The sequence below is a fragment of the Poeciliopsis prolifica genome, unplaced genomic scaffold (assembly GCF_027474105.1).
Source record: "Poeciliopsis prolifica strain line A6 unplaced genomic scaffold, Auburn_PproV2 SCAFFOLD009, whole genome shotgun sequence".
Taxonomy (NCBI): domain Eukaryota; kingdom Metazoa; phylum Chordata; class Actinopteri; order Cyprinodontiformes; family Poeciliidae; genus Poeciliopsis; species Poeciliopsis prolifica.
Window position 1 is genome coordinate 10,369,325 of NW_026562384.1, and position 20,734 is coordinate 10,390,058.

Sequence of the window (20,734 nt, forward strand, 5' to 3'; positions counted from 1 at the left end):
TACTGTTGGATTTCTTTCCCGGTGTTAACGCGCTTTCCCGTCTGCTAAGGCAGCGTTTATCTGTGAACTGAAGCGTCTCTCTTTATCCTTGACATCCTTCTCATCTCTCACTCCTTATTCGAAGAAATCCAGGCAAGCATTTTAGCCTCTATCATTAAAAACACTCATGACATCGAAGGCAAAAATGTTATCCCTTCAAATTCAAGTGACCCCTTGATGACCATGTCAGCGGGAACAGCAACCAGGAGCTGAAAGGCTTTGGAGCTTCAGGCGCTCAAACCTTATCGAGTCAAAGTCCTCACATCAGATTGTCCTTAATCTGATTTTTATCTGTTGTCTGACTCATTGATGCAGCCACCTGAAGAGTGACAATCAATAGCGTGGACTACTGCCAGAACTTCTTCGGTGATTAAAAAACATAAAATATATGATCACATTGACACTATTTTAGTCATTGTGTTGGGAGTGAGTGCCAAGTCTCATCTTTTCGGTAGCACACAGTTGCAGGTTGTGTGAGTGATCAGAAAGCAGGGATTAGAGTGCATCTCAGGCAAAGGGCAGGTTAGACAGGTGATGTATTTTACAGTGAGGCTCAGTGGATACAAAGGATTTGGGATAGATGTCACAAATAAACAAAAATCTTTCATTTAGTTTCACAATGCATGTCTGATAGCGTTCCATAACTAGCCCATTACAGTGCCTTGCAAAAGCATTCATAAGCCCTTTGACCTTTTTCACCTGCCAACTGAACTCTTTTATAAGGTATTACTAAGATTTTGTTACGAGCAAAAACGTGAGGTGAAACGACAAAAGATGGTTCCACCAAATGTTTTCCTGAAAAAGTATTTGTAAAACGTTAAGGAAACTGTGGTACTCTCATGTATTTAGCCGACTTTGCTCCGATTCCTCTCAAAACAATTCTTTAGAAGACTTCACAAGTCATCTAATTAGTTCTGGCCCCTCTGGGGTTTGTTAGAAAACATTGGTGAACAAATTCCTTTAAGAAGAAGAAACACAGCTGACAGTAGATTTGTAGAAAAATAAATCAAGATTAGATTATAAAACATTAAAAAAAGATGCAAAACTTCTAAAGTAAACAATAAAGAGGTGGCACTTTTTTTTTTTTTCAAAAAAATGTAACACTTACCCCATTTGTCCTGAAACACTACACAGATCCGTTTTTATTTATATCAAAGACTTGATTTATCTGCAATGAATAACTTTACAGTTTCAAAGTAATGTACTGACTTTCAGAACAATTACAAGCAAAGTCACTGAAAACCGGCAGGGAGAACTCTTCTGTAAAACTGAAATAAAAAAGCTTTTGTTTGAAACGAGAAAAAAAAAAAAACCTCATGTAAGCTTGAACATTGAGGGGAGGAGTGAAAGGAGAAGCAAAACATTTGAAAAATTAGGCCAAACGGTCCATTTTATGTGGCAGCTTGAGCTTTTTGTGCCGTTGAGCATTACCCTCTGCCCCTGTCTTCACTCTCCGCCATTAATCTTCAGTCTCTCAAATGGCCAAGCAACGTGCCTTTCCTCTTTGGGCTGTCGGGCACGCTCAGAACCGTGGTGTGGTGGCTGAAACTACTCAAGCTTGAAATCTGAGCCCATTATGTCAACAGATGTTACAGACAGGGAGGAGAGCAACCATGAGAGGAAAACGTATCGGCCGGACAAAACAAGGGAGGTTTCAGAATCCAGTTGGGGAGAATGTACATTCAATGGTACTTATTTCAATATTTAGTATTGCAGAAAGGGTCCAAAACTTTTAAAAGGAGGAAAGGTGCACATCAAGATTATTATTGGGTATATTTTCATGTTGCTCACAAAGTCTAGATATAATTTTATTACTTTCAAATAAATTTTTTTTTGAAAATATGGGTATGGATTGTTTAAATTCAAAGAACCTTTGGCTGTAGCTCTTCAGAAAACAAGTAAAAACAAACCACAGATTAACTACTGACACACCGATCAGTCTCAACTTGATCTTTAGCGGTATCGTCATTGAAACCTGACATGTCAATTGAGTTTGATTTTGTTTTCCCAGAAGACAATCACACAAAAAACAACAAAAAGTAGGTTTGAATCCAACAGAAAACAAATTACAAGATTAATGCCTTAAAGCACTTTTTTAAAAATCTTTAATCAGAATTGTATATCAGTGTAATTTGCTAGTTAAAGACTGAAAAATCTGATTAGTTTTGACACACTTAATGAACAAAAGTAGAATATTTTGCCCTGGTGATGACTGATCAGTTGATCAAGAGAAATGGCTGATCAGAACAAGCCAATTGCACCAATTAGTGCATCCCTAGTTGATATGGGACGCATATCAACTAGGGATGCAAAATATGACATTTTCATATTTTGTGTCTTATTCCAAAAATAAGTGAGAAATTTCATAGGCTTTAATAATTTAATATTTTCAGCATAAGCTTGTAATAAGTGGATAGAAAGAAACAAACAGGCAAAAGTCTAAGAATCTCCTCTTGACAAATCTCTGGACTCTGGACATGTCTCTGGACATTTCAATGGTCAAAAGCACAAAAGTGTTTAAGTGGCAGAAATTTAGCTTGACATAGAAAGTGCTTTTGGTCGACAGAACCGAGGGATGTCACTTTCAAAACTCCACAGCACACAGCATATACAGAGAAATACATTTTTCTACAAAACAGTGAAGGAAATCAAGCGATGCTGTAAAAAAAAAACACTCCTCAGACCAAACCAGGGCTTACCATTTGGACCCTGACACAAATTATGTGAAGGCTGAAGTGTGCATCTTGATTTTATTATGATTACAACATTGAAAAGTAACAATGGCAGGTGGTTATCTTATACTCTTAGCTGGCCCCTCTCTTCTCTCAGTCCTGGAATAACACTGTCAGACATCAACCACACAGACTTTACGTCATCAATTCTCCTTCCACACACCTCCCACCTCTTCATGTCGGCGTTCCCTTTGAATACATCTTCCATTTCATCACGTCGATTCCTCCTTTCATAAGAGCTTCAGTAGCAGCTCGTAGGTGGCGTTGATGATCCCCCAGGAGATCAGTGAGCGGTGGTAGTTGAGATGGGCTCCTCTGAAGAGCATGACCACGCTCCCCCCCCTCTCTCTCCACACCGTTAACAGCACCTTCCGGCACGGCTGGAAGGCTCCACCGACTTGAGACTGAGCCCGCGCCTTGACCACGTTTAGCGGGTAAAACATAATGCCGAGAGCTGCTCCCAACACCCCTCCACACACAAAATCATTTACCAAATGACTTGCCTTGTTATTAGCTTCTGGCAACAGCTCCTTGATGGGCCCCCGCAAGCCGAAGAACAGCACATTGCTGGGACCGTTACGGAGGAGTACGGGCACGAGGCCGCGGTAACACTCTCGGACGCCGTACTCGGTCAGAAGTGTCCGGAAGGTGTGCGCCGTGTTGTTGAAGCGCCCATGGTGCCGGTGATCCTGCAGGAGAGTCTGAACGCGCTCAAACGGCGTGAAGATGGCTTCTGTGGTTCCCGCCAGCGCCGCGGCAAAGCTTCGTGTGACGAGCTCTGGCATGCCGCTGCTGCAAACGTGGTTTTGCAGTACTCTGGAGAAGTCCTCATACAGGCCAAACATGATGGCCACTGTGGTGCTCTTCTGGAGCAGTGGCGGGAGCAGGCCCCGGTACAGATTCCTCAGCCCATCCCTCTGCAGCTGCTGCACCGCCTCGGTCACCAGCACACCGTGCAGCTGCTGGCGGAACAACACTTTCTGAACCGGGAAGGTCAGCAAAATGTTGGTAAAAGCTGCCATTGAGCCACAGACATAGTGCTTTCCATGAGAACCCAAGGTGGCACCGAGAATCCCATCAGGCAACAGGGAGGAGCCTCCTTTTTTCAGGGCGTCCCCGGGTTTAGGTGTTCGGGTCGTCTCGGAGTCCATGGTGCTGACAGCCATGAGAGGCTCAGTGCACGGCCTGATCCTCCGGCATCACATCAACTCTGTACAGCACTGAAACAATATGTTAGAAACACACATTACAACATGTTTACAACAAGTACATTTATGTGGAACTACAAAAACATTTTAATTAAACCATTGTTTTTCTACACACATTATAACTTCAAACATAAGCATTTTACTGTGATTTTATGTCATTAATCACAACAAAGAAGCACACAACTGTGATGTATTGTTTTTATTTTGTATTTTTATGTACAAAACAAATTATGGGTACAAAATAAATTATTATAAATAATTTACAATAATAAAACCCAATGTGCACAGCGGAACACCTAGGGATAAAGCTATAGGAAGAAAAGTCTTGCTATAAAACAATTTCCCAAGCTTTGAGCAGCATTAATGATTGAACGTGGTGGTGGCAGCATCATGCTTTTTTCACCAAAAGAGGGAGAGAGAGAGAAAAAAAAAGCATTTTCTGAAATTCATATATTCTGCTCCTTCCACTTCACAGCTGCACATTACTTTGTGCAATAAAACAAAGCAACAGGCTGCCTACCATATCCAGTCACATCTGCAATATAAACCAACAAGTTTGTCATTTTACAAAAATGTAAGGAGTATCAACACAATCTTTTAAAAAGCTCATTTTTTACAACATAAACTGGGACTTAACAATATAGACCAACTCTGGAAAAAAAAATCTCTAACCTGTTTTAAAAACATTTCAACAGTGGTATCGCTTCATTGTATCTGAGGTGGTTTATTTCACGAGTTTCGTTTTGCATACCTGTTGATAATAAAATTCTTTCATGACAACCATCATCAGACAGAAATTAAACTCTTACAACCAGACTAGCGCCTGTACAAACAAGCAGCCTCAACAGCCCACTGATAAGGATTATTGCACAACGGACTGATAAGTTAGGGCCAAAGTCATAGGAAGAGCCAGGACAACTATGAAAGCAACACCACAAGTACAGAGCTAAAAGCACCGTGCATGTACAGTATTAAATGAATCATTAACATTTAACACTATTTTTAAACATATGTCTCTTCCTACCAGAAGCAACAAATCAGCTCCACTAAATAAAAAAAAAACAAACAAACAAAAACACATTTCAAAATAAATATCTAGAAGAGTGGAGAATTTAGTTACTTGCTTAAAACATGTTTTTATGTAGTAGAGTACAAGAGGCAAAATATATTTACGTTATCTAAAAACAGATTATGAAGATAATGAAGATTTTGGCTTGACCAAAATATCAAGCCAAAAATCTTTAGACAGTTTCAGCTCAGAACAACATGCAGGTACTAGTCACCATAACACAGTAGTTTTCACACAGGTGTTTTGCCCTGATGATTTCTACTTTGCATGAATAAATATAGGCCAATTTCAATTTCAGACCAATAGTTACATGCGCACATCTGATGCTGCAATTCTTGCTCTGCTGGTTTTGAAAATGATCATCTTTTGAATATCCGACCTTGACCTGTAACTTTGTCACAATTGGCAAAAATACTTCTTTATATGCTTGCTGATTGAAGAATAGAACTACAGGGATTTTGCCAACTGTGGTAAAATTACACAGAAAACCCGTTTTATACTGAGACAAACCCACATTCAGATATTGTGTCACACTTGGATCTTTATTCTCCACTCTATGCGGCAAGCATTATTCCTCAAGAGTTCATAAACATGTCCAGTCACGCCTGTTTTCCTTTTACATACGTAGTGAGAAGACTGGCCTATCTAACCAACTTTGGCGTATTTGTAACTTTGGCGTGTCTGTATGCCAATAACAATAACAAAAATTATTAGCAGCTATCATGCTTATCCCAATGAGCACACAGAAGGCTAGAGAACTTAGCAACATAAGCTAGTTCAACCCTGCTCTTTCTTACCTCTTCGCATATAGTGATTTTCAGTCAATACATGCTCAGAAAATATTGGGACAACGCTCAGAAAACAAGCTACAATCCACAGATAAAATACCTGTCTGCTAAGCATGTTAGGTTTGGCACAGTCCAAATGGTCAGGTGCTGACTGACGGCTGCTTTGAAAACCCTAATGACAGCTACTCAGTGCCAAGCAGTGAAGTGGTCTCTTCCCGCTTATAAGTTAAGCTTATAAATGAGTGCTTACTTGCTATATGCGCTGATCGGTTGCTGTCCTGTACCTGGACAGGTGGGTCGGTTTTGCAAGGTAAACAGGCCAACGCTGTGTAGGTCGCGTCTGGAGTTACTGTAGAAGTACGTGTCGTGACGCCAAGAAAGCTTCTGAGCATGCGCATTGCTGCGAAATTGAATCTACCGTTGGGGCTCACACAGATTTAAGATCAAATGTTATCCTTTTGAAACTCATTTAATTAAGCTTTTTGACATAGATAATGAGTAGAATGGCTTTATCAATCTATCTATATGAGTTCGACGCACATATACACATTTTTCGCGCTGTTCGGAGACACTAGCTAACTCACTGTGCTAACTCGGTTGACCTGCTTGACAGCAGTGTGCCGTAAAGCAAGATTACTGTTACCATAGAAACGTTGCAGCCGCGGCACTGATGGGTTTGTAACTTAAAAAGACACTTCAGCAGAACTATTGTTTTGTCCATTCGCTCAAAAGGAAACAGAAAATGGCTTAAATTGGTAGTTCCAGTTCAACTGCAATTATTTTTACTTGGAGATTTGGAGTTCCTAATTTAAAGATCAATTTATTATTTCAATTGTTTTCACTATAAATAACTCTTTGTGTGATTTTATATATTAATACCTTAACTTTTTACACTTGTTTCTAAATATTTCTATTTAAATTATTTTATATTTATGTGTGTAAATCACTTGAACAGTCTGCGAATTGTGCAATGGACAGAAGGTGGCGGTGGGACACCTTCAGTATCAATTCCAACTGTCTTTAAACAAATAGAAGAAGATGTTAGCTTTCTTCTATTTAGCTAGGCTAAATAGAAGAGTTAGCTCTGTTTGGCTAACTCACGGTGGTTTTTAATGTTTTATTATTTTCTAAGTGTAGTATTTGCTTTCTATATTTATGCAAGACATATTTATAATTTAGGATTTCTGTATGGCTGGTTATTGCATAGACATCAACTTAAAGTCGGGTAGCTATAGTTAGCTAAATAACGTTTTTTTTTTTGCTAGCATCTTATTTCTATTTTGCAGAGAGCGGCTATCTGTCGTTATTAGTCTTTAATACAGCCCTTAATGTACCGGTATTTGCGCATGTGGAGAATCCATGTCTTACGCCTCAGTCTTGACTGCTGGTGTGGTTTATTTGTTTATTAGTATAATTTAATACAAAAAAATAGATTACTAAAATGTCGGCGCAAAAAGACTGTGAATTTCTGGTTAAAAGAGCCCGGGAGTTGGTTTCTGATGATCCCTGCGCGGCCAAAGCCTGGCTAATAACAGCCAGAACCCTGTACCCAACAGATTTCAACATACAGGTAACATCAAGCATCCATTTCTATCAAAACGTACATCTGTCATGTTTGCTTAGAAGCTCAGTTCGCTTGCTGCTTTTCCAGTATGAAATGTACATCATTGAACGCAATGCAGAGAGGACAGCTTCGGCTGGGAGACTGCTGTATGACATGTGAGTTACAGCACGGCATTCATTTGCCACCTTATGTCCAGTCTGTGCTTAAAGTTGGCAACCATGTGCTCCCCCAATAGGTTCATAAACTTTCCAGATCAGCCGATTGTGTGGCGTGAGATCAGTGTCATCACAGCCGCCCTCCGCAGTGACTCTCAGGACAAACATGCACAATTTCTAAGAGGTGAGAGAACAATGCCTTGCAAAATAGAAATACTTATTGAACTTTTATCACAGCTTGTCACACCACAACAATAAATTGCTTTCATTGGGACTTTTCTTTTAAGTAGTAAAGAATTGAAGAGTGGAACAAAAATAATAGATGCTTTTAAGTTTTCCCTTTTTTATGTATTTCGCACTGACATACTGAAAAGTGTCCTAAGAACCTGTTAAGCAGTCTATCAGTACTTTATAGAACTGCCTATTGTGGCATTTGTAGCTTTTGTAATTTGGGGGTAAGTACCTACCAGCTTATGGAAAGTTGAGGATTGTTTTCTATTCTTCTTTGCACAATTACTTAAGCTCATTGTGTACATCATTTTTTAAAAGTTATTTCACAGATTCTTATTAAGATTTAGCACTGTTAACCATATGTGCTTGTCCTTGTCCCTCGCCCAGCTCTTTTTGAGACGCTGCCAGGCCGTGTGCAGTGTGAGATGCTGCTGAAAGCCACAGAGCAATGCTTCAACACTTTGGAGAAGGCAGAGATGCTGCTGCTCCTTCTGAAGCGCTTTCCAGAGTCTGTCGTCCAGCACGGGGTGTGTAATAACACCTTCCAGCAACTCTTGATGTTTTGAGATGTGAATCCAGTGTAACCTGTTTAGCGGTCTGCTCTGTGTTGTTAGGTTAATTTAGGAGAGACTTTGTTGGAGGCAGAGGCATCAGAAAATGTCGAGTCTCCTGTCAACTGCTTCAGAAAGCTTTTTGGTCAGTTATTGTTGTGATTGAAATCCAAGCCATTTGAGGGAGAATCATCAAAAAAAAAATTTAACACAATTTTTTTTTTTTTTTTGTAGTATGTGATGTGCTTCCCTTGGTCATAAACAACATGGACATGCGTCTGCCTGCAAGCCTGATGCAGAAATATATCCTAAAAGCAGCTGAATTCTATATTGGTTATGTTACCCGTGGACCTTCATCTGATGTGCAGTTACAAGGTACACCTTCCTGCCAAAATTTAGCAGATCTATCAAACTTTCGATGTTCTTACACCTTTATTTGGCTTGTATTCTTTAGGTAGCCAAGATGGAGCAACTCTAAAGTCTCCTGGAGTGTCTCGTGGCTCCCAGCGGTTTGTGATTGATGGCCTGTCTGAGAAATCGTCAGTCGTAGCAGAACCTTGGGAGAGGCTGCTTGATATCGTCACTGTCGTTGGTGCTCGCTGCGAGTGGCAGGGAGACAAAGGACAGAGGTAAACTCCCTTTGACTTACTCAGGGAAAGTCATGAAAAATATTCAGTAAATGTCGAATTTATAAAATTTTTCACTCTTTTATAGACTCTTGTGGTGTGTTTATATAGAAAACAAATTTTGAGATGAAAGTTTTTATGTAAGTGATAAAATATGTGGTCCTCGTGTTTGTGTGTGCTAGGAGTTATATCGACATGCTGCAAAGGGTGAAAGAGCTGTGTCGCTATCTGCCTGGTCTTGAAGGAGAAACCAGGTCCCGCTACTGCAGTCAGGTGGTCATTTGTGCTGCACTCGTCCTTTTCCGCAGTGCCTTCCTCTATGTCTCTGCTGTACAACCGTCATTATTCCAGGGTCAGTCTCTGCACTAAAATCACTTAAAGTTTGCTGTGTTTCTTTATCATCATATAAGTTTATATGCACATGTCTTTTTTGAAGGGGTTGGTGCAATGACTTCAGGACCATGGATCCTGGTGGAGGACTTGAGTTCGGTGTACAGTGATGTGGAGGTGGACAGAGCAACTTTGAAGCATGCACATAAGAAACGGAAACTGGCTGACGGGAGAGAGAAAACAATGGTCAGAACAGATTTGAGATTCTCTTAGAAAATAAAGAATTTGGTATATTTCTTTAAAATGCTATTTTAGCACTGAAAGGAGCACATAAACACACTCGGAGTGTGATTTCCTTTTTTCTCTGTACATATTGTTGTAGAGCTCCGATGATGAAGAAGGTTTGGGGAAAGGCCGCGGCCGACACATTCTGGTCAACAAGGCAGAGATGCCCAACTGGTCAGAAACACTGGAGAGTTTCCGAACAGCGAGGGAAAGTTGGGACCTGCTTCATTCTCACGATGGTCTGGAAGCTGGTAAGCAGCACTAATGGATTCCTGTAGTTTTTGGGGTTTCTTATTCTCTTCACCGAGATTGCTCATAAGATCAGACAGTTGAATCACTACTTATTTAAACTGACTGTTTCTTGATGTCTTTTAGAGTTCAAGAAGATCTGTGCAGCATGGAAGACAGAAAGCTGGCTCTGGTTCAGAATTTTCCTCTCTGACATGATTATACACCAGGCAAGGATCTTGCTCAAAACCTTGTTCTCTTACTTTGTCAGCTGATCTGAACTTACTCACAACATATTTGCTGACAGTCTTCTGTTACTTTCAGATGCAGATGTATTGATTTAATATCAAGATTTATGCAACCTCCTAAAATTAATTAATTTAATAATTCAATCTACATTTTAGGCCTTCAAAAATATGAAATATTTTGTGTTTATATAGAAAACAATTAAATGTGTTTAAGTCTTAGTTAAATTAAATATGTTTAAGTCTTAGTTGTGTGTGCTTGTTTATCATTATACTTTATATATGGTATGTTTATTCTTTGGAGGTGGTTGAGATATGTTCTGGTAGCATTGTTTTGTTGAATAATTTGTAGTTCTTGCTGAAGAATTTGTTGTTTTACAGTGACAAAACTACAAGTCCCACAATGTAGGGAAGCAATGAACCCTGGAAAAGAACAGTTTCCTAACTACTGTAGATATTAAGTCATGAATTAAAAAAAAATACTTATGACACATGCCAAGGAAACAGTGATTTAACTGTATTAGGGCTTATTTAACTTAAGTACTCAGTGACAAGTGAAATAAATAAATTGTTATTTGGTGATTAAGTTATTATTTTTCAAATTTTATGTAAGTCTTAATGTAAGTCAACTCTTTAAAAAAGATCTTAGATCCTGAATTTAGCTTGCCAATTGTGGCAGAAATCCTTTGACAGATTGAATTTAAGGGACATTTAACTAGCAACTAAGACATATATTTAAATGTTAATATTGTTTATTCACTAGAGCAAATGTAATAAACTATGAGGGCTTATTACACTAAGTAGATAAACATATTTGCTTCATTATATATCTGTTTATCCTTTTCCATGTCTGCCTTAGCAGATTTATTTGTCTGTACTAATTTTGTTTGCATATGGTTGTTGCTTCCAGGGACACTATCGCAAGGCCGTCTCCAGTCTGCATCAGATGGCGTCAGTGCAGCAGCCTCAACCTGCACAGCAGAGCCCCACAGGCCAGGCCAGCCTGGAGCACCACAGGGCCCTGATACAGCAGGCATCCTGCCACTATGCACTGGGAGAGTACAGGGTAAACATATGCACACCATTTCACTCGACTACTGTTTCAGGTGCATGTTGGTTCGCATACATGGGTTAGTTCAAAAAATTTGACACAAAATGCATTTCAGTCTTTAGTCTTACCATCTTTTAGCCCAAAGCTCTGGATGAAAGTTTTTTTTTTTTCCAGTTTGATTTAGCTAATTGTGTAACTTTGTGTATTTTAGGGATAATGAGCTAATGTGTAACCGGTTTAATGTCACAATAATTTATCAGCAAAGTGCCATGTACTTTGTCCTAGAAAGAAAACTACCTACACTTGACCTGAAGGTGGCAGTACAGGTCAAAACTGCATCTTTCAGGTCATGTTTAACTGATAAAATTTTGGTTGAGAAACATAATGCACAATTACATTACAAGCGTAACAATCAGGGATTATAATGGGAATCGTCATCCATTTGGTAAAAATCTTCCTGTTTATGCACTTTTTTTTTGGAACTTAACTTTTTAATTTTCCTGTAAATTAATAGAGCATTATATTTCAAGTAGTTTTTGATTTGTCCACATTTTGTGACCTATTTGAAGTGCAGTCACAAAAGGAGACCAACTTTAGCATTTGAAAGAGTATGAAAAAGTAAGATATAGGTCACATTTCCCTGCTGTGTGGATGTAGCCTAAGTGGCTCAGCATATCACCTTTGTGCTAAACATGTATTAATGTCACTTTTGCTTGTACAATAGTAGAAAATTATGTAGTGGCAATAATATTAGTAATTTCGCCTGTTGACTGCTGGCAATAGACACCAGCTCCCCTCACAACCTCACAAGGATAACCTTGTTATATAATGGATGGATGAAAAAATATTTTTTCCTGTTTAATTTAATGAGCCTTTGCATCTTTATATAAATTGTGTTGTATTTTGTTGATCAGATGGCTTGTGAAAAGCTCCTAGATGTGGTGAGTGGGCTGGTCCCCCCAAACCAAGAATTGACCAAAGCACAAGAAGATCTGAGCAGAATTAAATCCAAGACCAGGAAAGGTAAGCATTATAGTTTTATCATATTATGTTTATTAGTGGGTTTCAATCTGAATTTCTATTAGAGTTTAGGCCATCGTTTTATTGGTGTAATCTTTCTGACTAAAAATAATGCAGGTTTTCAGTATTACAACCAATATTTTCAACAAAAACATATAATGTGTTTAAAACAACTTCCTACCCATCCCGTAGGTTACTAAGACTATTTTTAAGAGTACGGCTTATTTTTGTTTCCACCCCATGAATATCAGTGGTTTTTACAATTGTTAATATTATTTTCTGTAAGAATGGAAAAAAAACTAACATACTCATCTTTTGAGCTAATCTACAGTGTGCACTGAGAGGATAAGGGATGATATTATAGGAAGTTTTAACCTGAAGTTTGTAGAACCTTGATATACTTTCATTGTTGTGAACAGTTTATGCCTTTTTGAATATGAATTTATATCCTGTTCAAATTCTGTACTATTACAATCTTTTGACAAATTAGGTGATAGAAAAGTACATTTATTTCAGTAACTCAATTCACTGAGTTAGTAGAACACATTGTAAAGATTAATTTGTTTCAGCTCATCAAAACACAACATTTAAGAGTAGAATATTGAATTTCATAAGTAAACTAAAAGAATGATTCTAATGTAGAAAGTACTAAATGTATGATGAAAATGTTTAATTAGTTAATTATTCATCCAAATAATTCTTCTATATCTGCCTAAACTAGGTAATGACCTTCGGTTGCTTCCCTGCACCAGCAGAGCTGTGCTACCTTTCTGTCTCCAGCTGATGCTTGCTTGCTTTAAGGTACTTGTAGAATCTTTTAAATGAATTATTGAAATCATTGACAGCCACTGATCTCTTTCAGATGTGATCCTTTGATCCATTTTCCTCTTTTTCTTCGATCTACCAGCTCAGAGCCTTCACAGACAGCCGTGACGACCTGTCTCTCGGCCACGTGGTGGTGCTGCTGCAGCATGACTGGCCACAGGGAGAGATGCTATTTTTAAAGGCTGTTGATAAAATCTGTCAACAAGGGAGTTTCCAATATGAGAACTTCTTCAACTATGTCACCAGTATCCTTATCTGTCACTGCAAACACAATACGGTCAAAGTTGATAAGGACACATTTGCGTGGCCTGTTTGTTCATCAGCTTTTCTGTCATGTCCGGTGTGTTGGTTTACTTAAACTCATTATTACACTCAGACATCGACATGCTGGAGGAGTTTGCTTACTTGCGGACTCCAGAGGGAGGGAGGATTCAGTTGGAGCTGCTTCCTAATCAGGGAATGCTGATTAAGTAAGAGGCAACCATAGGGAAGTTTTCCAGTTTGCATGGTGACTTTCCACTTCCCCTTTCTGTTGATGTTTTTAAAGAAAGCAGATTAGCTGCATAGACTTGGCCTGTGGGGAAAATTGTTGCTTTGGACGAAATTAACTGTTAATTGGAGCCACCTTATAGAAAGGAGAACAGTTCCTTGCAAAAATATTCATACATGTTTAACCTTTTCGTGTTTTTTCTCATTAAAACCAAATACAAGTGGAGTTAAAGGAAGTTGTGCTTTTTGGTTTACTTGCAGAATGCTATATGTGGAAGAAAACTAACATTACACCTCACCCTGCACACACCATTTCACTGAGGAAATTATGCTGTTTTTCTTTAGCAGTGAAAGGACAGCTGGTCAAAATTAATAAGAAGATGCATTGAGCTCAGTACAAGACTTTGTTAGAGGCGGCAAAAGACTTGAGACTCATCATCTTTTTCCTACATTTCACATTTACTCCGGTCTATCAGAAACATACATTGATGTTTGAAATAGTGACCAAACAAAATATGAAAATGTTCAGCTGTTAATATTTTTGTAAGTGACTGTATGTGCTAAACTATAAAGCAGTATTTAAACTCTCTGGTTCTTTGCTGTAGCAGTTGTAGATTCTTAAGTTAACTCTCACTGACAGAGTTGTTGAATGTTGCTGTCCCTCAGGAACCCTAGCCCCGCCCTGGGGGTGGAGTTAAATACCCTTCTGCTCCAAGGGGTGCAGACAATGGACAGGTACCCCAGGCCCCTCCTCCCACAGTCCCCATCCCGCCCACACCAGTCACCCTTCCTCCATTCCCAGCTTTAAGGCTCGTCATCCCCTCCCCAGTTTTAATTTGGGACATTTTGCATCAAGAGTTGGTTGTTTTTTTGATTTTCTGTTGCTGTTTGTTAATTTAATTCATTTCCCCTTTTTTCTGTGGTCATCAATGTTGTTATCTGAGGATGATGTCTCTGTTTTTGCACAGTCAGTTTAGTTTTTTACAGTTCATAGCAATCTCATCCCATTTGTGGACATGTTTTATAGCATTTTTATTTATAATATTCAACATAAGTGGTTTAAAGTAAATTGTCTTATTTGTGTGTGGAAGGAAAGAAGCAACATGATGTTACCATGACTGTGTTTTTGTTGTGTTTTTCATATTAATGTCCGTTTTGTCCATCAGTATATTTTTGACCATTTGTATGTTTATCTTTCTCATTTTCCTCCTGCAGACACCATACTGTGACTCGAGGGATCACCAAGGGAGTGAAGGAGGATTTTCGCCTGGCCATGGAGAGGCAGGTGTCACGTTGTGGCGAAAATCTACTCAGTGTGCTTCACCGTTTCTGCATTAATGAGAAAATAATCATCATCCAGTCTCTTCCTTAACACCTGGCCTGACTCTTTTTGCACAAATTTAGTGCAGTTGGGCTTATATTAGAACTCAAACAGTTGAACTGTTCTCTTCTCACAGTCTGTTTGGGATGAATTTGGGTGTCTGTTGTGCTTTTGTCATTTTTAGAGAACTGTAACGTCCACAACCTTCCCACATTTTGTGTAGGTGTTTATGTCAAGTAAAGACTCAAATGCTTTTTGATACTCTTTATTGTTTTGATCAGACTGTATGCGTATATTGATGTTGCCATTAAATGTCTGACTGGTCAACATTCAGATAATACATTATTTCATGTCATGCAAGTGTATTTATATAAAAAAAGTAATTCTTCAACGTGAAAAAAAGAGCAGAAAATAAAACCTGCACATTTTTACCAATGCTTAAGCATAGTCATTCCCAAACTTTTCTACTATCACAAATAACAAGAAAAGACTTTTCACAATCACAACCAGCAAGCATTTCTATTAAATCAATTAAAGAGGGGTGCAAAAGCAACACTGGACTTTTTCTTTTATCTCTTCTGACATTTTCAGGATAAATATGTTTTTCCATTATCACCTGAAGACCTCACTGCTGTTTTGATTCATGGGTTTAAGTTTGGTCCTGGTGCTCACCTTGGAAAGCACTGTTGTAGTCTAACAATCTTTTTATTACGCTCTATGGTTCACACTTCCTTTAGTGCACATATGCACTCTGGAAAAGTACAAAATCTGATCAATATATTGTATTTTGTAGGATTGGCTGGAAAAAGAAAGCGTAATTTGGGGAAACATTTGTAGCTCCATCCCTTATTCCCTGTCCCATTATTTACAAGTTCCTTGAATCAATCTGCCCATCCATCCATTAATTTGTTCATTTAGTTCCACTGTCTGACTTTTTTTTTCTTTATGTAAAATCTGACCAAAGTGGATATATTTGCCAGACATTTATTGTGGTCTTTTGTATCTCACTGTAACAATCAGTGAAACTCATCTTGGTAATTACGGACTTACTCTTCTGTTTCTGCCACTAGTTTACTTGGCAGGTCAGTCTGCAGAGCAGCCCTCAGATTAGCCCAGAACAGCTTGTGTTTGGCTTTGTCCTGAGGCCATTCCAGGTACGTGTAGCGGTTCATCATAGACTTAAGCTGGTAGTACTTGGATGGGATCAGATACTGGGGCAGAGGCTCAAGCAGCACCAGCACAATGCTGTCCGACCCCTGAGAAAGACGTTGGTGGCTGGCAAAGTAGAGCTCATAATGGCACCATTCACTCTTGACAAAGTGAGGGGAGAGCACAAACACTGAGCGGCGACTTTTCTCCACGCATGTGATGATGTTCTCCATAATTGTTTTCCCTGGCACAAAGTCTTTTTCATGGTGGCAGATTCTGAGCCCTCCTGCAGGAGCTTCGATGTTCAAAAGCAGGAAATTCTTCACCCAGTCTGCATCGTGCTGGCTGTAGGACACAAACGCATGGAACTCAATACCCACCATGTCTTCGGGTCGAAGCTGCTGCATTCTTGCTCGATGTTTGGCTCTGGTCCACTGCCAGATCATGCCCACGTACCAAGGCACATCCAGACGTCGGCACAGAAAGAAAACTGTGACGATCAGTACCACTGAAGGAACCAGGATGGTGGCTGCCAGGAGGCTGGCGCTGCAGGAGATCTCAGGAATCTGGACGCTTTCTAACGTGGAATTCCTGACTGCTTCAGGGTAGATGCAGTGATAACTCTCTGGCCAGTTTAACAGTTCAAGACCTGAGTGGCCACTCTCATATTCAGTCTGAATGCCAAGGCGAATGAAGTGCCTCAGAGGGCAGGTGCAGGTGAACGGGTTGTCACTTGCGTCCAGGATTTTCAGATTAGGGAAGCTTTTCAGGTTTGTCAATGAAGGTGCATGGAGGGAGTTTGACTTCAGCAGAAGCTCAGTCATTTTTGGCAAGTCGCCACATCCCGGCAGGTCACGGAGCCTGTTGGCATTCAGATTCAGAGAAGAGAGATTTTGCAGTTTGAGGATTGACTGTGATATTACAGAAATTTGGTTGTTCTGTAAGTCCAGAGTTTCTACCCCTTCTGGTAGACAATTAAAAACATTATCTGTTAGACCCCCAGAAGAAAGATTCATAACAGTGATGCTCGGTGGCCACACACATCCATTGGAACCGTCATACACAAAAGAGTTGATACTGAGGTCCAGGTGTTGCAGAGATTTCATGTACTGCAACCTTTGACTCACTACTTTAAGATCCTTAAGATTATTGCCTACCAGAAAGAGATTTTGTACATTGCCCAGAGTCTTGCAATTGACTTGACCTTCTTGACCTTCGAATCTGGAGAAGATGGAATCAGACAGCGCACAGAAAGAGAAATCCAACTCAAGGATGGGGCTCTGTTTTTTTGGACATGTCATGTGAATCAGTGAAGTCTCTACGATTGCACAGTGCTCTACTGGCAGATTGATGAAAAAGTTGTACAAGGCCTCCTGAGAGAAAAAAAAGGAGGTTACAGCTACTCGTGAGACTGTGAAGGACTGCAATGAAGATGTCTCTGTCACAGGGGTGTCTTTAAATGGGGGTTGATTTATTGCCACATCAGAGGCGCTCAGATGGGCAATGGATGTGTACAGAGTGGCATTTACTAATTGAGTTAAACTATTCCAATCAATTACAATGTTGTTTATGGAAAGAGTGCGAGTGGAAATTATGGCTCTTTTACTAAGCTGTGTTTTTACATATTCATAGCCCCCACTTATATTTCTGACTTCTACTTCTACAAAAAATGACAACATGTCAGCAAGCAAATCATTCTGGGTTATTTCTCTGCCATTTAGATCTACTTGAATTTTTTCAGCATGAATATCCATCAAGCTGTTTGCTTCATAATCAAGTCCCTCCTCCAGAGACAGGGTGAAGCAGTATAACGTCACGTTACCGATGTTCTTAAAATCCCCCAAGCTGATGACTTTTGCTCCAAGTGTCAAACTCTCCAGTTTTCTTAGGAAACTGAACTCTCTTCCCAAAGTCATGTTCTCAAACTTGTTCCATGCCATGTTCAGCACTCTGAGATTTCCTGTGAATGACAAGTAATGTTGGTCTGACAGGTTCCTCAGCACATTGTGTGACAGATCCAGATTTTCTAAAAGTGGCGTGTCATGAAACGTCTCTGTGTCAATGAGCTCCAAACCATTCCACGACATGTTCAGGAACCGAAGGAGGGTTGTGTTTTTAAATTCCCCTTTGTGGAGCTGATGTATGTGGTTGCATGACAGGTCGATATATTCGGCATCAAGAGGCAGGTCTGTCGGGACGGAGGAGAGGTTTCTAGACGATCGGTCTATGATGCTGTCATGGGATGAAGTACACATCTGCAGCACCACCAATACAGCCGCTGCCCAGAGGAATGCAGTCCAGGACCCCATTGCCTGTCTGGATAAATGGGAGATGTGGATTAATACCACTGTGACAGTGTTCCTGCAACATTTCCTGCTTACTTCACCTTGATTCAAGTTTTTATTGTAGAAGAAATGTTCAATGTATCCTGCTTTTACTAAATACTTTTTGAAATTAACAAAAAGCCTCCCAATACTTGAACTTTTTCAAATATTGCCATGTTACAATTAGTGTATCCTATTGGTTCTCCTGTAGATCAAAACAAAGGCATCCTTAATTGTGAAGTGGAAGGAAAGTAATGTATGGTCTTAATTATTATTATTCTTGTTTCAGAAAATACTGTAATACTGAATATGTAATATAAATTTTAACAGTACTGAAAAAAATAACAAGATTATATACCAGAACTCTCAAAACCAAACAGCAGAATATTACCCAAGTAAGAGCAGATAGATACTCAAGTAAATGTAAAACAATACTATATATATATATATGTATATAAGATCTAGAAACATAGAGCAGTGGTGTTGTGTGTGAGACTGTCCTGCAGCTGGAATAAAATGGCTTAATTTCCTCCTCCTTGTGTAGATCAGTTCTCCAGAACCTTGTTAATGACCTAATTATTCTATTCGGGTGTGGTGCAGCAGAGGCCCGTCTAAAAGTTGCAGGACACCGGCCCTTGAGGACTGGAGTTTAACACCTCTGCACTAGAGGATGCTATTGTTTCACCCATAGAAAACTAACACTAATTAATGAATAAAAAGGAAACACTCAGAATTGTTCTTAAAGAAACTATCATGACATCAGTCAAATACAGTCAAAGAAATGCATCATTGACTTAACATAATTTTTTTATATATAGACTTGTATCAGGGCTATATACTATGATCATTACAGGAAATTATTTGCAGTTACGACATCATAGTAAGTTCTTCTGAAGGAAACATTGTTGGTACTGACCAAAATCTTCTAAACCATATAGCTATACATGTAACCATATAACAGTTTTTCATGATTTTCTTCATACTGACTACAGTGAGTTTTGGATAAGAACCCTAAAATTACAGTAAGGGCTTTAATGGAATGGTTTAGATTATAGCCAAAATGAGGTTTGCTTCTACATTGAAAAAGTTCAAAGCATGTGAAAACTTCTGCAAGTCATAGTGGTTTAATAATCCTAATCCTTTTCTGTGCGTTTTCAATATCTTCCTGGTAATAAAGCTAATATGCTAAACAGTTCAAATTAAAAGCATTTTATACAGCTTTGACAAACATAAAATTGTAAAAACAGAGGAAAGAGTGCACAAACCTCAGCCAGCTTCAGATGTATTTTTTTAATCCAAAACTTAGTCACAGAAGATTGAATTCTCCAAGATGGGGAAAAAGTGCAATTTACTCAAAACAATGTTGTTTTTTTCACAAAATGGGTGCAAAAACAAAAACGTTTTCTCAAAAGTCAAGCATCAACTCTACTGTCAGATTGGCTTCTGCTCTTTGTAAAAGTGTTGCACTAAATAGCCACAGTGATGGGAAACAGAAATGAAAGCTCCCCTAATCCGCTGTGCTTCTTCTCTCACATCCACATCCCGTTTTCACTTCCTGTTTCATTTACAGACATAAATTTCTGCCTCTTGACAAGACGGTAAAGATACTGGAATCTGATTATTTTAGTGCATTTCAACATTCAGTTCTATTTTCTTTAATTATTAAAATAATTAATTTAAGATATCTTCCTTCTTAATTGTTAATGGTATAAGATTGAAAGCTTTGGTTCATTTCCAAGAGAAGTGTTGCAACATAAGTTCCACAAATGACAGATCAACTCAGTTTCAGCAGTTCCATCCTTTAGCGTCATGGTCACCCAATAATGTCAGTGGGGATAGTAAATAGACATTTATCACTTTTTAATTTGCTTACGCCTCGATCCCTTGAAGCAGAGTGACTGTGTTGTTTGCCTTACTACAATCTCTTCCTCTGGACAAGGTGAAATAATTTTTTGATGTGCTTTAACTGTGATGGAAAGGCTGTTTTTATTTTTAAGACACACATATCCCAGCAATTTCCTCTGCCACCCTGTGCGTTTTTGCCTTGGGTGACTGACTGGCACATATACAGAAAGGAGAGCTAAATCCAATAAAGTCACATAACGCGGTGTGTCCGTTGTCACCATTAGATCAGATCTGGATGGGAACACAGCAAATGTCCTTACCACCTCTTACAATAAGAAAAACAATGAAAAAGGAAAACAACTTGGATCAGCTCTTGTAAATTGGCAAAAAATGAACTTAATTTGTCTATTCGTCATGAACATTTGGCAACTATTAATTGAAACCTCATCACGAAGACGGGGTTTCCAGCTCTAGGAGCATTTCTTCAGGAGCAGAGTACAAGCTAATTATTGACACGGAGATGTTCTGTGTAGAAAAATACCCCAAAGAAAAACAAGTCATTAATACAGTCACAAAGTGTAATGAGGTCTTACTCTTTGCTTTTACATTTCATGATATAACAAAACTTTTCTACTGCTTTACTTAAGTAAAAATTAATC

At 39.1% G+C, this 20,734-nt stretch overlaps 3 protein-coding genes across 4 annotated transcripts; 1 reads left to right on the plus strand and 2 right to left on the minus strand.

The window, feature by feature from the left end:
• Positions 1 to 1,409: 1,409 nt before the first annotated feature.
• Positions 1,410 to 6,424, minus strand: slc25a51b (solute carrier family 25 member 51b). The gene is made up of 2 exons (XM_055034129.1): positions 6,087 to 6,424; positions 1,410 to 3,991 (listed from the first exon to the last, which is right to left on the minus strand). The coding sequence occupies exon 2, from the start codon at positions 3,935 to 3,937 to the stop codon at positions 3,002 to 3,004; it is 936 nt and encodes a 311-aa protein (XP_054890104.1). The 5' UTR covers positions 3,938 to 3,991; positions 6,087 to 6,424; the 3' UTR covers positions 1,410 to 3,001.
• Positions 6,425 to 6,793: 369 nt separating this feature from the next.
• Positions 6,794 to 15,188, plus strand: ints10 (integrator complex subunit 10). Of its 2 annotated transcripts, XM_055034131.1 has the most exons (18): positions 6,794 to 7,406; positions 7,488 to 7,555; positions 7,636 to 7,739; positions 8,174 to 8,313; positions 8,401 to 8,482; positions 8,572 to 8,712; positions 8,792 to 8,966; positions 9,146 to 9,315; positions 9,400 to 9,539; positions 9,676 to 9,829; positions 9,954 to 10,036; positions 10,962 to 11,117; positions 12,017 to 12,125; positions 12,844 to 12,923; positions 13,030 to 13,192; positions 13,324 to 13,417; positions 14,103 to 14,171; positions 14,652 to 15,188. In XM_055034131.1, exons 1-18 carry the CDS (start codon positions 7,278 to 7,280, stop codon positions 14,806 to 14,808), a joined length of 2,214 nt encoding a protein of 737 aa, XP_054890106.1. In that variant the 5' UTR covers positions 6,794 to 7,277; the 3' UTR covers positions 14,809 to 15,188. The 2 variants fall into 2 exon arrangements, with proteins under 2 accessions (XP_054890106.1, XP_054890107.1); XM_055034132.1 differs by lacking the exon at positions 14,103 to 14,171 and having other exon boundaries at positions 6,795 to 7,406.
• Positions 15,189 to 15,251: 63 nt separating this feature from the next.
• Positions 15,252 to 19,677, minus strand: tlr1 (toll-like receptor 1). The gene is made up of 2 exons (XM_055034130.1): positions 19,496 to 19,677; positions 15,252 to 18,222 (listed from the first exon to the last, which is right to left on the minus strand). The coding sequence occupies exon 2, from the start codon at positions 18,213 to 18,215 to the stop codon at positions 15,804 to 15,806; it is 2,412 nt and encodes an 803-aa protein (XP_054890105.1). The 5' UTR covers positions 18,216 to 18,222; positions 19,496 to 19,677; the 3' UTR covers positions 15,252 to 15,803.
• Between the last annotated feature and the right edge of the window lie 1,057 nt (positions 19,678 to 20,734).